This window comes from Chrysemys picta, chromosome 9, assembly GCF_011386835.1.
Source record: "Chrysemys picta bellii isolate R12L10 chromosome 9, ASM1138683v2, whole genome shotgun sequence".
Lineage (NCBI taxonomy): Eukaryota > Metazoa > Chordata > Testudines > Emydidae > Chrysemys > Chrysemys picta.
Window position 1 is genome coordinate 54,048,644 of NC_088799.1, and position 17,611 is coordinate 54,066,254.

Genomic DNA, 17,611 nt, shown 5'->3' on the forward strand with positions numbered 1-17,611 from the left:
CTGGGCCATACTATAATGCTAACGATACCAACAGGTTGCACTTCAGCAGTGCAGGATGCGATTCCTTTGTACTGTTTGTTATTCCTGTTAAACAGTGCAGCATTGGTCACCTTCGGGCAGCAAGGAGATGCTTGTGCCTAGCCTTTATTGTCCCTAGGCAGGAGGAGGGGAAGGAAGGAGGCTGGCTCTGGTCTTGGTATGCAGGGTGAGCTAGTGTGGAGCAGGGGGTGTTGGACTGGGGGTTTTGGGGGGAGGTATTTCGTCCCCTTCTCTCCCCCCCCCCCCCCCGATCTGCTGCTGCTGCTGCTGCTGCTGCTGCACAGCCCCGAGGACAGTTTGTTCCCTCCCAGCCTCTCTCAGGTGAGGCAGCATTTTGAAAGCTAGCCCCCCTGCAGCCGGAGCCGGCTCTAGCAGGGCAGGTAAGTGTCGCTGGGACTCGGGGGAGGCTGCCCAAGGAGCCCTGCCCTGCCCAGATGCAGCCGGCGAAGCTCCCTGCAGCACTGCATTGGCTTGCTGCTCCAGCATGACATCAGGAGCGGGGAGCCAGGGCGCAGGCGCCGGCGGCGGGGCGGGGCGGGGCGGGGGAGAGAAGATACAGGAGGCAGACCGCGGCGCTCGCCAGCATCCCCATCGCTTCGGAGTGACTCCGGCGTGTCCCGGCCCCGCCCGGCCACCCCCTCCGCCGACCAGCAAGACCAGGGAAGGCAAGGAGCCTCCTCCCGCCCAGGGACCCCCTCCTGCCCCACGCCCGGCACCATGTCTGCGGGAGGAGACTTCGGGAACCCCCTACGGAAATTCAAGCTGGTTTTTCTGGGGGAGCAGAGCGGTGAGTCCTGCGCTCGATCCCGGGGGGGTCCCCTTGGACCCGGAGGTCGTGGTTCTGCACCACCACCCAAGGCCCCTGTCTGTGCTGTAGCCTGCGCCTCTCGTGTCCTTTGCGGCTGCGGAGGGCGGCCCCGATCCTGCGGTCGGGCCCAGGGAGTCAGGTGCGGAAGGGGGGCAGCTGTGCCGAGGGGCGGGGTTGAAAGTGACCCAGGCTCAGTGCCGGGCACATTGCGGCGTAGACCCGTGGGGGTGGGGGGCTGGAGATAGCAATGTAATTACATACAGCGCCGTGCGAGTGAGGGGTGGTTGTGAGCACCAAGGTGCTGGGGACATAGGCGGCTTCTGGCCGCTGTCATTAACACTGATCCGGAGCCGAGCACGGGAAAGAGCGTCTGAACGCCCCGGGGAGACCGGCTCCCGATAGTGCATGGTGCTGGTGGGCTGGCTCCTGGGGAGGGCGGCTCGGGCTGCGGGACTGTGCTGCATAGGCAGGCGTCTGGGGATGGAGCTGCAATCCCTGCTCCAAGGAGAGGGTTCAGGTCAAACTGAAACCGCAGGATAAATGACCCAGTGCTAATAAACCCCAGGTCCTGCCCAAGGGACCCACTCAAGAACTTTGTTGTTATTTTGCATTCCCCTTCGTAGCTGAACGCCTGTCTGGTGGAGCAGGGACAGGCATCTGTCAGCAGTCCTGGGAGTGCAGAGAATTCCAGGGCTGCCCCTTTCCTGGGGTGGGTGGGTTGATTTGGGAGGCGCGCTGTTGGCTATTGGATTGTCTCTCAAACAGCTGGCATGTCTTAGCACATACAGGGTGGTGGGGGTTGTACTGGACAGTCCCGTGTAAAGCAGCCCTGCTGAGCTTTGTAGAAGCTGTATGTGAAAATAAAGACGAGAGGAGGAGACACACCCTGATGCTTGCCACGTGCCCGAGCTGCAGCCTCCCTTCCCCTACCCACCTATATTGATATTAAAAACCCTTCCAGGTGGGTGGATGTTTTTTTTTGGGGGGGGGGGGGGGTGTAACAAGTCAGCAAGACCTGGCCATAACATTATCTGTTAATATCCCCCCCAGCTCACAGCCTCCTGCTGGGGATTCTACCATCCGTGAGCCTAGCAGTGGCTCTTCTGTAACCAAACCGTGTCTGGCTCCCTGCTTCTGACATGCCACCTGGCTGGTTGAACGAAAGGCATTTGTTGCACAATATAAAGAGAGCTCACATGGAAACCTAGGGGGTTCTGGGGCAGAGTGATTATCCTATAACTTCCTTAATGGTTTGGGTTTACAGCACTGGGGAAGAGGGAGCTGGTGCTATACGAGACCCAAATCACATGGCTCATGGTTTAATTATGCTGTGCAGAGGGTGCCTCTTCCTCAGGCTTTCTGAAGGGGAGGAGGTGGGGTGAGGATAAAGGTAAACGTCTGGCATTGATGACAGAGTGGATTAGATGGAGTTCCCAGCAGGAGTCTGCTTCAAGATGCTCTGTAGTCCAGATCCCTGACTACAGTCCAGCAACTGAGCGTGCTGCTTGCTGCCCTCTCTTTAGGGCTGAACTTGACTTTCCCAAGCCTGGGTGATGGAACAAAAGGTTGCAGGATGCTACACGCTGCCCATCCTGCAGTGCCCTCTTTATTCACTGCTTTGCAGTTTCCTGTCATTTCTTTCTCATTGATGGACAGCCTCCCAGAGCAGCTCCCCTTCCCCGATTTGCCCCCTCCTTTAATGGATGCATGCGTGCAGGGCTCCCAGGTGTGCAGGAGTTTCTGATTCCGACACAGAAGATGCTGCAATGTCTAGAGAACAATATTTGCCATATGTGCAGTGAGGGGGAGGGGAATAGAACAGTGTAGCTATGTGGGTTTGGGAAGGGAGGCTGGACTGCCCCAGGAGCTCAGGAATGGTGTGAGGATCATCCAGAGCTATGCATTTTTAATGATATTTTTGACTGTCTTGGGTGAATGTGTCACATGGAGGAAAGACCAAATGACCTGGGCTGCATACGCACATGCAGAACCAAAACAAGAACACCTGGCTGATGATCAATTTTCTCATCCTTTTTCCTCCCTGCCCTGAGCTTCTCCATACTTGGTCTGCCCTGCTGGGGCCAGATAAGCAAGAACAAAAGACACTTTCTCACCTTTGCCACTTTATTAACACCCTTTGCAGGGCTGTTAGTAGCTATTGTTCATAGGCCTGTACCAACTTACTTGCCTTCCTCTGGGGTGTGTGGGTAGCCATGGGGGCAGTGAAGGGGTCCCTCTAAAGGGCAGACTTGTTCAGCTATCTAGCTCTGAAAACCTATAGGGTGGGATTTTCAGCACTGACCTAAGCTCCCACTAAAACCAATCAGAGTTTCCCCAGGGACTTGAGCGGGAGCAGAGTCCACAGTGAGCACTTCTGAAAAACCCACTGGGGTCTCTGAAGTTATGGATTCTCCACTAGGGTGACCAGATGTCCAGGTTTTATAGGGACAGTCCTGATTTTTGGGTCTTTTTCTTATATAGGCTCCTATTACCCCCCACCCCCGTCCTGATTTTTCCACACTTGCTGTCTGGTCACCCTATTCTCCACTAATCAATCAGTGAAGCTGCAAATGCAGCCACTCTTTCCAAATTAGCAGCTATGCTCCCAGTGCCTGAGACCTTTGTCAGTGAATAGGGAAAGGAGCCAGCTGTATACTCTTCTTTTATGTACAGAAACCATGAACTTTACTCAGACCTTTCCGTTTGAGAATGCCTTACATTCCATTTGCAGCCTCCCATTATTTTTCCTCTAATGACAGACCTCACATTCTGAATCTGTCATTTTCTTGCTTGCTAGCAAACCACAGCCTGATAAGACAGGCATCCTTGTGGCACCTTAGAGACTAACACATTTATTTGGGCTTTCATGGGCTAGAACCCACTTCATCAGATGCATGAAGTGAAAAATACAGGAGCAGGTATACATACATGAAAGGATGGGGGTTGCTTTATCAAGTGTGAGGTCAGTCTAATGAGATAAATAAATTAACAGCAGGATACCAAGGGAGGGGAAAAAAACTTTTGAAGTGGTAAGAGAGTGGCCCATTACAGACAGTTGACAAGAAGGTGTGAGTAACAGTAGGGAGAAATTAGTATTGGGGAAATTAAGTTTAGGTTTTGTAATGACCCAACCACTCCCAGTCTTTATTCAGGCCTAATTTGATGGTATCCAGTTTGCAAATTAATTCCAGTTCTGCAGTTTCATGTTGGAGTCTGTTTTGGAAGTTTTTTGTTGTTGAAGAATTGCCACTTTTAGGTCTGTTATTGAGTGACCAGAGAGGTTGAAGTGTTCTCCTACTGGTTTTTGAATGTTATGATTATTGATGTCATATTTGAAATCAGTCCACTTTTCAATGGTATTTCATCTTTTGCTCTCTCTGTTCCCAGTGGGGAGTTTCAGAGAATGGGGGGCAAGCTCATTAAGCTATTGCTTAATTGCTGACCAATTTCCAGACAAAGGCAGCCTGTGATTTGAGGTTGACGAGTGTTACCTTGAAAGGTGCTTCTGATCTGTATAGAGAGGGTCACCATCACCCACACATCTGGCTGCATTGAGCTAGGTAGTCTGTATATCGCGGGTGTTACTTTTAAAATTGCTATCTCTCTATCTAGTTGCCCATCACCATGGTATCTGAGCACCTTTGCCTTTTACCATTTCTATGGCAATAACGATTCCTCCAGTGCTGCATCATAAGAAAAACCAGGGGGGGGAAAGCGATTTAAGTGCTCTTACAAGTGTATCAATTGACAATCAGAGATAGTAACCATCTTCCAATAAAATATGTCTGTAAGGAGAGAAGTATATTTATCACCTTATATAGAGGAGGTGGTTTGGGTGGTTGGTTTGTTTTTTTACAGAAAAGTGGTATAAAATCTGGAATGAACACTTTTAAAGCTTAACTTTGCTCCCCTTATTTTCATTTTGAAAAGGGTCCTTTACAACTGTGGCAGTATTTCTGTTGTTCAGATCCACATTTGCCCCAGATTTTTGAACAGGAACAGTTCATTAGAGAAACCTACTGCGTGATTTAATGTACAGAGCCTGGCTGGGCTGGCCATTGTCTTTTCCAGGCCCCCTCTTACCAAGAGCCTTTGTAAGACTCTTGGAGGGTCAGGGACTACAGAATCTAAGGCCTTGGCTACACTGGCGCTGTACAGTGCTGCAACTTGCTGCGCTCAGGGGTGTGGAAACGCGACCCCCCCGAGCTCAGCGAGTGCAGCGCTGTAAAGCACTAGTGTAATCAGCGCCTGCAGCGCTGCACGCTCGCTCGCAGCGCTGCAAGCTATTCCCCTCGGAGAGGTGGAGTACATACAGCGCTGCGAGAGAGCTCTCTTGCAGCGCTGGCGGCGCGACTACACTCGTGCTTCACAGCGCTGCCGCGGCAGCACTGGGAAGTCCCAAGAGTAGCCAAGGCCTAAGACCTGCTGCAGGGTTTTGCATGAGTCTCACTCTCACTCACACACACCCGTCTGACAAATCACTGTTATTCCTCTCTCAGGATAAGTCTCCTGTCTGCACATTAACCAGCACATTTAGAATGTGAGCCAGGGAGAGCCTTGAGAATCTGAAGCAGCTGAATCAGTCCTTCCTTATTGTATGCAAGTCACACCCTTGATCCCATTTCCACTGTATAAGGCCCATGAGTTGATTGGGAGTCTGATTGCAGACTGGAGGTTCTTCCACAGGCTGCTTTGGGACACAGGAAGGATTAAAATCCCCCTTTCTGTTTTCACATGAAACTTTCTATCCAGTGCATCCCGGCAGAGCCAGAGCAGGGAGATGCCCCCAGGCAGTGACTATCATCTGACTGAAGAGCTATTGATCGAAGGCTGTATGAGCTCAGTTGTAACAGGACATACAGCTGATCTAGGGCCAGCTCTCAGATGGATTTGAAATAAGCAGCTGTGTGGAGGAGGGACCAGAAGGGGCAATGGTGGTTCCAAGTGACCTTGGGTGTCTCCTCCAAAAAAAGTCACTGCCCTTTCCCCATCCATCTAGCATGCTGGCTGCCAAGTGCCCTGTGTTCGTAGGACACAGTGCCGGGTCCTAAGCAAGTGTTCTCTCTATCCACTCAGGAGAGGATGTGCGTCCATGGGCATCTCTGCATTAAAGGGAGATCCTGGTGCTTTTGCTCAGAGGCTCTAAGGCTGACTCTGTCTGTGTTGCTGTACCAACCCCTTGTTTTCTGGGACTAGAGTGACCAGATGTCCCGATTTTATAGGGACAGTCCCGGTATTTGGGGCTTTTTCTTATATGGGAACCGATTACCCCCCACACTCTGTCCCGATTTTTCATACTTGCTGTCTGGTCACCCTATCTGGGACGGACTGTAAGACGCACAGCGCTGAACTGGTTGTTAAACTAGCAACAAGATTAGCTTCACACTTCCATTTCCTCCCACTGATTCTTATTTATAGTAATATTCCCATCCAGTTTTCAGGTCAGCTGTACATGCTGCCACCAGAGGAATTAGAAACGAGGTGGGCCTGATTCTGAATCCATTTACATGCCTGGGGATCAGGAGTAACTCCGTGGATGTCAATGGCATTACACTGGAGATCAGAATGAGGCTCATTGCATGTTTAGCACTGAAAGACTCTGAGCATCTTGGTTCTAGGGCCTGGGACATTTGGAGGCTAGATCGGGCCTCAGAAAATGCCATAACTTTTGTTACCCCCTCCTCACAGCTCCAGCACTGGGGCGTTTGAGGCCTTTCTGCATGCTGGCAGGATCAGTAAACCACAGTGGGTCCTGTTCTCTGTTCACACTGGTTTTATACCAATTTATCTTCATTGTCTTTGCTGGAATGACTACTGATTTGCACCCACTTGAGAGGAGAATCCAGCCCCGTTACGTGCAATCACCTGCTTTGTGGCTTTGCATCACAAGTCAGAAATCCGTGCTTTGTGAGAATCCAGTTCCAGCACGAGCATTGTTCTGTGCAGACCTGTGCCTCAACTCCCCCTAACTTAGAGTCCGTTGTGCAATAACGCTGTGTGTCAACTCCGGCATGAGACTCCCGCTCCCTCACCATGGGCATTGTTCTGTCTAAGCCCGTGCACTGACTCCAGGGTGAGAGTCACATGTTCTAACCTCCCGCACTGGTTCTGGTGAAGACCATGTGAGTCTTTCTTAAGAAAATGAGTTAAAGAAGGCAGCTTCCTGAATAAACTGGATGGCCCTTACTGTGCATGGGGCAGTGAGAAGGAGGAGTGGAGAAGGGTTGGATAATTGACACCAGAAGTGTTCTGAGCACGTTTTTCTCCCCACACTCCCTGTTTTCCTTACCTGCGGTCTTGTACATTAATTTCCTGTTCATGAAAAATCAGTTTAACTTTCCTGGTGACACTTAGCACAGTCTGTCTCCAGCAGGGTGTCATGGTAATTTAACATTTAGTGCTAAAGTTTTCAGGTAATGGGCAATTCCAGAAATAGGTTATAGATGCACTTTATTGTAAATATCCAAACAATGAATTCACATCATTTTCACTGCAGATCCATTGATATGAGAACATGTGGTGTCTCTGACAGATTGGCTAGTTTACTGTCTGATAGCTCCACTACCTCAAATGGAAGATGTTTGGGTATTAGAAGCAGTTGCCCTGATAGGGAGATAGTACATAGAAGCTCCAGTCATGGTCCCATTGGGCATGCTGTATAGACCCACAGATAAGAGCAGGCCCCTGCCCCCAAAGAGCAGAATAGAGCAATACATCTCCCCAAGGGGCTACCACCACGGCTATGTGTCATTCCCTGAAACACTGCTAACTGACAAAGCCTCTCCTGGAATGCCAGTATAGCTGGAAACATGCTGCTTGCCTGGTGCTTGCTGGTTTCTGGGGTGGGACTTACAAGATTGGACTCAGTGCAATGATGAGCTACTTACCGTACTGTAGGTCACTCGGCGTTTTGAAGAAAATAGGGTTTCTGTGATGATCTATTGCCTGTATTTTGCTTGTTCCATGTACCCCTAGGATTTCATTGTGTCAAGTATCAGAGGAGTAGCCGTGTTAGTCTGAATCTGTAAAAAGCAACAGAGGGTCCTGTGGCACCTTTAAGACTAACAGAAGTATTGGGAGCATAAGCTTTCGTGGGTAAGAACTCACTTCTTCAGATGCAAGAAGTGAGGTTTTTACCCACGAAAGCTTATGCTCCCAATACTTCTGTTAGTCTTAAAGGTGCCACAGGACCCTCTGTTGCCTTTTAGGATTTCATTGAGAGTCAGCCAGAGCAGTAGTTGTGGGACATAAGATAAGTCCTGGGAGTGGGCGGTGGGTCGAACTGACTGGCAGTAACTGTTCTTGCCACTTCTCCCTTAGTCATTGCAAGGAGATCTAGGAATCATATTTATGCCACCATTATTTCTGAGCTACACAATTTTTATTTTGGCATGCTGCTCTTGGGTGCAACACCTCTTTGGTGCAAAGCCCATGCAGAGATCCAGATATACCCTCCTCCTGATGTATGTGTTCTCCTACAGCCGCACCCCTTTGCTCCTCCATCCCACCTGCAAGCTTGCCGAACTTCCCCCACACCCACATGCACAAGCATCCTGCTAAAGGGGATGTCTCAACCTTCCCTCCTCCTCTTTTTACATGCATGCTTTCTCAGGGAACGCTGCACACCTGTGAAGACAGTACCAATGGGCTACATGCATACACACTTCCCATGTGCTAGCGCGCTCACCATTAGATTGGCAGCCCGTAGGGCAGGGGCTGTCTTTTTGTTGTGGGTTTGTACAGCACCTAGCACCACAGTGTCCTCCTGGGCCATGCCGGGGGCTCCTAGATGCTATGGGAATGCAAATGACAAATAATAATAAAGCCCTTGTCACAGGGTTGCTGGTCCCTGGGAGCAGGCCAGGCCCAGTGCTCCTGTGTCAGAGCAGGTGGAGCCGATTAAAGGGGGCGGGGCTACACCTGGGCCTATAAAGGCTTGTCAGAGGGCAGGAAGGAAAAGGAGGAGTCATTGGGACAAGCTGTCCCTGGGAAGAGGCAGGGTGCTCACCCTGGGTTATGTCCCTGGATCAAGGGGCCAGGTGCTCAGGGTGGTAGCCCTGGGGCTAGTGTTCCAGCAAAGGAGTAGAGTTGGCTGGGACTGAGGAGCTGCAAGAAGTGGGATCAGCAGAGATCCCTGGGAGGGGAGGCCATGCCATGCCATCCTAGGACAAAGGGTGAGCTAAGGGACTGCTCCTGTTTGTTTTGTTCGCTTATGTTTGGACGCTAAAGGAGGCTGGCCATGGTAGCGTATGCTTGAAAGCTGAAAGAAGCCCTCATGAATAGCCAGTGGCATTCTGAATGCTTGCCCTTTGCTTGTGCTCACACCCATTCTCTGCTTGCTTTCCACATGCTGTCCTGTGTCCAGTTTTACTGACCACAGATGGGCCTGGGAAGTGAACATGTGAGTATTGGTGGGACCGTAACGTTTTTGTTTGCACGTGTGAGCGCTCCTGTCAGAAGCAGCTGTGCACTCATCCACTGGAGGAAAAGAAACATAACCCTGCGGTTGAGGCTTGCATGCAGAAGGAATCCTGAGAGAGTGGCAGACAGCTTAGCTGCACCCAGGTCATCTGCAGGCAGAGGTCAGTGGGAGGAATCCAAGATGTGTTCTTGGTGCTGTTTCAAACACTGTTGTTGTTTACATGGCAGCAATACTGGAGGGAAGTTCTCCCATAACTCCTGGACCTCTAGAAGCCATTGTGCTGAGGGAAAATAGTGCAAACCCTGAGAATGCCTCTGGGAGAGAATCTACGTATCAATAATTTTCCTCTCTTGGGTGAGGTCTCATTGAATGAAACTGCAGGTGGAAATACTTCTGTAAGAAACTGGAATGTAACAATGGGTGTTACTTGAACGCCGGGCGCTGATACATAGCGGTGCAAAACTCCTGCAACATTTGCAGTTTCTGGATGATAGATGTTCTCTTGTATTTGACGTTCTGCAATAAAATACGATACTTTGGTCTCTCTTTGGTTGTTTAGCTCATTGAGCGACACTGGGCGTTTGGTTAAATGTCTTGTCCTCCTTATCAATCATTTGACCAAAAGACTAGTTCTTAGTCACTTGACTAAGTTTGAGGGAAAGTTGGTAGTACACATATCAACTCCACTGTGTAACAAGCAACCCCCAAATTCTGTTTGATTTCATCTGACACCTTTCTTTTACTCCTTGTCATGCCACGCTAACTCCCATGAGAAAGCCCTGTCTCCTGCACAGAGGCACTTCAAACCCTTGCCGGGGGCAAGCCCATTGTTCCCGAGGAGGAGGGCTGTTGAGGGCCCTCAGAGAAGCTGAGGGGGAGTGGTCATTTAGGTAACCTGGGCCACGTCTGTTCAGAGCCTTATAATAGGGACAGAGACCTTCAATGTCACTTGATCTCTAGGGAACCAGTGGAGCGAGAGGAATGCATGGGAACCCGTCACCTCTCCTAGCACTGCAAAAGGAGTAGGACAGAAGAAAGAACTGAACCTTGTGGAACTCCCCAGGGAAGGCGTCTGGGGGGAGAGGAGTCCAGCACTCCCCTCTGGGGGTAGCCTTTGAGAAAGGATTTCCCTGGAGATGGGAGAAAAGGGACCCAAGAATGGAAGGAGAAGAGTGAGGGGAAATGGGCACTTTCAGTGGAAACTCCCTATAAGGTGGGGGGGGGGGGGGCCCACAGGCACCCGAACCATGGCCCTGCCTTCACACCGCCCATTCCCCCGAGACCCCACTCCCGTGGTGCCTCTTCCCCCCCCAAGACCTTGCCCCCTGCTCACTCCTCTTCGCCCCCCTTATTCGTGCTTATAGCTGGTAGAAAGTGGGAGGGCCATGGCCCCCTGCTCCCCCCTCCCCATTCCAAAGCCCCTGGAAATGGTCATTGCAACATGGCAGAGAACCAGGGCTGAACAATGATGGATGGGGGGAGTGGGACCAGGGGAATGAAAGGAGAAGAGAAAACTGCAGACAGAGCTGAGAAAAGAGGCAAGAAAAGGAACATTGGCAAGAAAGGACTTGCACAGAATGAAAGAAAAGGGGGACAAACAAATGGAGGTAGGGAAAAGGCAAGAAAAGACCTATGGCAGAGAGGTCAGTGAGTTTAACTCTCATTTATTTATGAGCCTTTATTTTATGGCCTTTCCTTGGCAGACAGCCTGTGTTTATGTAGGCTTGGCGGAAAGAAAGGGATGACTATTTCAGGCCCTTATGTTATATTAATATGGCATGCTTCTCTGGGTATGAGAGAACAAGACAAGGAAAATACTCTAACATTCACTTCTGGTGAGTAGGGACCTGGTGGCCCCCAGATTCTCCCATTTTATGACAGAGCTTTACCTTGAAACTCTGAAATGCTGACAAGTAGGCATGGTCCTAAGCACAGTGGCTTTACGGAAAATGAGTTTGACTTTGGAGGAGTCTTCTGTCTGAGCCTCCCCCCAGCTCCTGTGGCCTGTCCTGGGCACAGGAGAAAGCAGTCCAGGATTGCCAGCTCCAAGAGTCCACAAATTATGTCAGGCCACAAAAAATTAATGATTGGCTTAAAAATGATGGGTTTTTAAAATAATAATAAATGTTGGATTCCTGCCATCTGGGTTTTGTGCCTCTAGTGTTCATGTTTTCAAGCTTTTTGCCACAGCCATGAGGGTAAAAGCTTGTTTGCTTAAAGGGTTTATTTTTTAATTAAATCTCAGATTCACATGACTCCAGGAGCTCGGCCTTTAACAAAAATAATGAATATTGCAAGAGTTGTCTAAAATTGGGGTGGGGTGCTGAAATATTGTTTCCATGAAGAAGAAACACCAAGGGTTCATCTTCTTCTCTCCTCCTATGGTTGACCAGGGTTGAGGAAACAATACAGGGTTCTTCTTTCCGTCCCTTCCTGAGAGTGGGGTTCAGTCAGTGGTTCGGGTCTTTGGACCTCAGGGAAAGTAGGAGCTTAGGGCACACTCACTGCCTGCTCTGAAACTGGAGCAGGTAGGGCTGGGGAATGTAGATCAAAGCTCCTACTCCATGCTGACCCTGCAGCCCATGAAAGAGACCGGCCAAGCATAAGCCTGAGCCTTTCCAAGGAGAGGTTACTGAGAGTCACTGGAGTTAAAGCTGAAGGGCCATTGTTTCGTTTCCTAGGTAGGGAATTCTTGGGGCAGTGCAGTGAGCATTGTGGGCAGCCAGAGTGGTTCCCATTTACTAGTGAAAGAGTTGTGAGTTTCTGCAAAAACCTTGCCTCTTCCCCATGAGTGTTCACTTCCCTGTGAGAGCAAGACTGGGCTCCTGGATGGGAGAGAGTTCTGGGTCCCTGCTTACACCTGTGATTGGCACAGCCCTCTGATAGTCACACCCTGGATGCTGAGAGGAGGCTGAGATGGACTAAGGCAGGGAGCCACCAGGTTTGCTGTTCTAGTCGCCCGTTGGGAAGCGGATGGCTGCTGGCTGGTTGATTTGTAGATCTGAGACAGTGAATGTTTGTCAGTGGTTTTTCCTCCTTTCACCAAGGGCAAGCAAAGGCTCCAGTTTGTGCCTCCATTACTGGGTCTGGTTAGTCGACACCTTTGGGAAAAGGGAAAGGAAGGAAGGAGCCCATATACAGGGACAGTTGCATTGGCTGTGAAGGCAGGTCCTTGGATAGCAGGAGAACTCTGACCATAGGGACTGGCCAGCAATCTAGGATCTTGCCTGATTCCCAGCGACGCCTGATGTTACCTGGCAAGAGAAGGTCAAAGAGAGTTAGGTTTTTGAGCTCTACATATGGGGCTGGGCCCAGAGTCAGTCCCATGTGAGCAGAGGGATTAAATTCAGGCACTTCTACCCTTAGTGCTTTGCCACACTGAGCATGTCCTTCTCCTGCCTTGCCCCAGGCAGATCTCTCTAGCTGAAGTGTAGGCAAAGAGCAAGGTGGAGTTCTGTACCCTCCAACATCCCCACACAAACCCTCTCCTCCCTTACCCGCTCTGCCACTCCTCATAGCTCTTTGAATGAGCAAGGCCGATCAGATAAAATTAGAGATGGGGCCGTGCTGCAACATTTGGGTCTGATCCACAGTTCAAACTCCATCAAAGTGCTGTTACGGTGAGCCTCGGTTTGGGTCTAAATCAAGTGAAAATGAGGGCAGAAGGTGGCATGGCCACCTCTTCCAGCATCTGCAGCCATCCCTTCAGCTGTGCCTGCTCATGAGGCTCCGTCTTAAGGCCCGTGCCCTCGCTTAGATGAGATAGAGGATATCCTGCCCATTCCCTTCCTCCCCCTGCATGGGCTGCATGACCCCTCGCTCCCCACAGCTAGCATGGGCCCCACTTACATTGCATCACCTCCCTGGAGGTTGGGGCAAGGCCAGGGGTCTCCTCCTCCCCTCCAGCATCTTCAGACTGGCCTGTTCCCTCACCCCAGATCTTCACTAGGTGTCCAGAGGATCCATTCCTTCCTACTTTCTTCCTTCCTTCCAGACGAGGCTTTCTTCTGGCAACTAGCAGAAGTTGCTAGATCGCAGGCCCTGGTTCTCATGGGAGACTTTAATCACCCTGATATCTGCTGGGAGAGCAATACAGCGGTGCACAGGCAATCCAGGAAATTTTTGGAAAGCGTAGGGGACAATTTCCTGGTGCAAGTGCTGGAGGAACCAACTAGGGGCAAAGCTTTTCTTGACCTGCTGCTCACAAACAGGGAAGAACTAGTAGGGGAAGCAAAAGTGGATGGGAACCTGGGAGGCAGTGACCATGAGATGGTCGAGTTCAGGATCCTGACGCAAGGAAGAAAGGAGAGCAGCAGAATATGGACCCTGGACTTCAGAAAAGCAGACTTTGACTCCCTCAGGGAACAGATGGGCAGGATCCCCTGGGAGAATAACATGAAGGGCAAAGGGGTCCAGGAGAGCTGGCTGTATTTTAAAGAATCCTTATTGAGGTTGCAGGAACAAACCATCCCGATGTGTAGAAAGAATAGTAAATATGGCAGGCGACCAGCTTGGCTAAACAGTGAAATCCTTGCTGATCTTAAATGCAAAAAAGAGGCTTATAAGAAGTGGAAGATTGGACAAATGACCAGGGAGGAGTATAAAAATATTGCTCAGGCGTGCAGGAGTGAAATCAGGAAGGCCAAATCACACTTGGAGTTGCAGTTAGCAAGAGATGTTAAGAGTAACAAGAAGGGTTTCTTCAGGTATGTTAGCAACAAGAAGAAAATCAAGGAAAGTGTGGGCCCCTTACTGAATGAGGGAGGCAACCTAGTGACCGAGGATGTGGAAAAAGCTAATGTACTCAATGATTTTTTTGCCTCTGTCTTCACGCACAAGGTCAGCTCCCAGATTGCTGCACTGGGCAGTACAGCATGGGGAGAAGGTGACCAGCCCTCTGTGGAGAAAGAAGTGGTTCGGGACTATTTAGAAAAACTGGACGTGCACAAGTCCATGGGGCCGGATGCGCTGCATCCGAGGGTGCTAAAGGAGTTGGCGGGTGAGATTGCAGAGCCATTAGCCATTATTTTTGAAAACTCATGGCGATCGGGGGATGTCCCAGATGACTGGAAAAAGGCTAATGTAGTGCCCATCTTTAAAAAAGGGAAGAAGGAGGATCCGGGGAACTACAGGCCAGTCAGCCTCACCTCAGTCCCTGGAAAAATTATGGAGCAGGTCCTCAAGGAATCAATTATGAAACATTTAGAGGAAAGGAAAGTGATCAGGAACAGTCAGCATGGATTCACGAAGGGGAAGTCGTGCCTGACTAACCTAATTGCCTTCTATGATGAGATAACTGGCTCTGTGGATGAGGGGAAAGCAGTGGATGTGTTATTTCTTGACTTTAGCAAAGCTTTTGATACTGTCTCCCACAGTATTCTTGCCACCAAGTTAAAGAAGTATGGGCTGGATGAATGGACTGTAAGGTGGATAGAAAGCTGGCTAGATCGTCGGGCTCAACGGGTAGTGATCAATGGCTCCATGTCTAGTTGGCAGCCGGTTTCAAGTGGAGTGCCCCAAGGGTCGGTCCTGGGGCCGGTTTTGTTTAATATCTTTATTAATGATCTGGAGGATGGTGTGGACTGCACTCTCAGCAAGTTTGCAGATGACACTAAACTAGGAGGCGTGGTAGATACACTAGAGGGTAGGGATCGGATACAGAGGGACCTAGACAAATTAGAGGATTGGGCAGAAAAAAACCTGATGAGGTTCAACAAGGACAAGTGCAGAGTCCTGCACTTAGGACGGAAGAATCCCATGCACTGCTACAGACTAGGGACCGAATGGCTAGGTAGCAGTTCTGCTGAAAAGGACCTAGGGGTCACAGTGGACGAGAAGCTGGATATGAGTCAACAGTGTGCTCTTGTTGCCAAGAAGGCTAACGGCATTTTGGGCTGTATAAGTAGGGGCATTGCCAGCAGATCGAGGAACGTGATCGTTCCCCTTTATTCGACATTGGTGAGGCCTCATCTGGAATATTGTGTCCAGTTTTGGGCCCCACACTACAAGAAGGATGTGGAAAAATTGGAAAGAGTCCAGCGGAGGGCAACAAAAATGATTAGGGGTCTGGAGCATATGACTTATGAGGAGAGGCTGAGAGAACTGGGATTGTTTAGTCTCCAGAAGAGAAGAATGAGGGGGGATTTGATAGCAGCCTTCAACTACCTGAAGGGGGGTTCCAAAGAGGATGGAGCTCGGCTGTTCTCAGTGGTGGCAGATGACAGAACAAGGAGCAATGGTCTCAAGTTGCGGTGGGGGAAGTCCAGGTTGGATATCAGGAAAAACTATTTCACTAGGAGGGTGGTGAAACACTGGAATGCGTTACCTAGGGAGGTGGTGGAGTCTCCTTCCTTGGAGGTTTTTAAGGCCCGGCTTGACAAAGCCCTGGCTGGGATGATTTAGCTGGGAATTGGTCCTGCTTTGAGCAGGGGGTTGGACTAGATGACCTCTTGAGGTCCCTTCCAACTCTGATATTCTATGATTCTATGATTCTACTACCGTTTTCAGGGGGACTAGGTATGGGGAGGATCCCCACCTCAGGTTCATCTGCCATCATCCCCATTCTTCTGCAGCAGTACCTGGAGACCGTCCATAAGCGCTGGCTGCAGCTGCTGTCACGTGACCCTCTAATGCTCTGGGCTCACGTGCCCTAGAACGCATTAGCTTTGGCAGTAATTTTGTCAGCCTTTATCTGTACAGGCTGAAATGTTTCATTCCAGGTTTCTGAATTTTTCTGGAAGATTTCATCTAAAACCCTTCTGCAGGTTCCAGGAGTGAGGCTGTGGGAAACCATGTAGTGTTACCCAGATTATTTCAGATGGCTATTTTTTAAAATAAAAGCTCTAGCGCCCGCATGCTTTGGAACTGGGGGTGGCCTGTGTGGCAGGGACATGCCTTTTGTCATCCCCAGGAAAATCTGCCCACGTTTGGCCAAACCACAACCCTTTGAATAATCTCAGTTTGCACATGCTCAGCAAAGACTTTGGGTATGTCTACACTTGCAGAGTTTTTGCGCTGTAAGTTTCACTGGTGATAGGGCACTGGTGAAAGAAAAACGTTGGTTTGTGTACTCAATTCCTCAGGTGTCAGAGAGCGTTTACACTAGCAGCACTTCCATCGCAGATGAAAGCAGCACTGTTGGGCAGCTATCCCACAGTGCAGCTCTCTTGATAGGTCTTGTCGGAAGGAAGGGTGAGCGGAAGGCATTCTGGGTCCCTGCTCAGTGCCCCGTGCTGCACATGCTTCACGAGAGGGAGTGTGGGCTATATTGGCAGAGAGAAAGGAGGATCAGGACAAAACTGGGAGGAAAGATCAAACCAGTATCTTAGATGCCTATATACAAATGCGAGAAGTATGGGGAATAAGCAGGAAGAACTGGAAGTGCTAATAAATAAATACAACTATGACATTGTTGGCATCACTGAAACTTGGTGGGATGGTACACGTGGTTGGAATGTTGGTGTGAATGGGTACAGCTTGCTCAGGAAGGATAGACAGGGGAAAAGGGGAGGAGGTGTTGCCTTACATATTAAAAATGTACACACTTGGACTGAGGTAGAGATGGACATAGGCGACGGAAAAGTTGAGAGTCTCTGGCTTAGGCTAAAAGGGGTAAAAAACAAGGGAGATGTCATGCTAGGAGTCTACTACAGGCCACCTAACCAGGTGGAAGAGGTGGATGAGGCTTTTTTTAAGCAACTAACAAAATCATCCAAAGCCCAAGATTTGGTGGTGGTGGGGGACTTCAACTATCCGGATATATGTTGGGAAAATAACACAGCGGGGCACAGACTATCCAACAAATTCTTGAACTGCATTGCAGACAACTTTTTATTTCAGAAGGTTGAAAAAGCTACTGGGGGGAAGCTGTTCTAGACTTGATTTTAACAAATAGGGAGGAACTCGTTGAGAATTTGAAAGTAGAAGGCAGCCTGGGTGAAAGTGATCATGAAATCATAGAGTTTGCAATTCTAAGGAAGGGTAGAAGGGAGAACAGCAAAATAGAGACAATGGATTTCAGGAAGGCAGATTTTGGTAAGCTCAGAGAGCTGATAGGTAAGGTCCCATGGGAATCAAGACTGAGGGGAAAAACAACTGAGGAGAGTTGGCAATTTTTCAAAGGGACACTATTAAGGGCCCAAAAGCAAGCTATTCCCCTGGTTAGGAAAGATAGAAAATGTGGCAAAAGACCACCTTGGCTTAACCACGAGATCTTGCATGATCTAAAAAATAAAAAGAAGTCATATAAAAAATGGAAACTAGGACAGATTACAAAGGATGAATATAGGCAAATAACATAGGAATGCAGGGGCAAGATTAGAAAGGCAAAGGCACAAAACGAG

General features: G+C 49.7%; 1 protein-coding gene across 1 annotated transcript in view; it reads left to right on the plus strand.

The window, feature by feature from the left end:
- The first annotated feature begins 571 nt into the window (after nucleotides 1-571).
- The window catches only part of RAB6B (RAB6B, member RAS oncogene family), a 146,223-nt gene continuing 129,183 nt past the window's right edge, over nucleotides 572-17,611 (plus strand). The window contains exon 1 of the mRNA XM_005303633.5: nucleotides 572-826. Within this exon, the coding sequence (XP_005303690.1) occupies nucleotides 757-826 (70 nt within the window). The 5' untranslated portion in view covers nucleotides 572-756. The remainder of the gene's footprint in view (nucleotides 827-17,611) is intronic.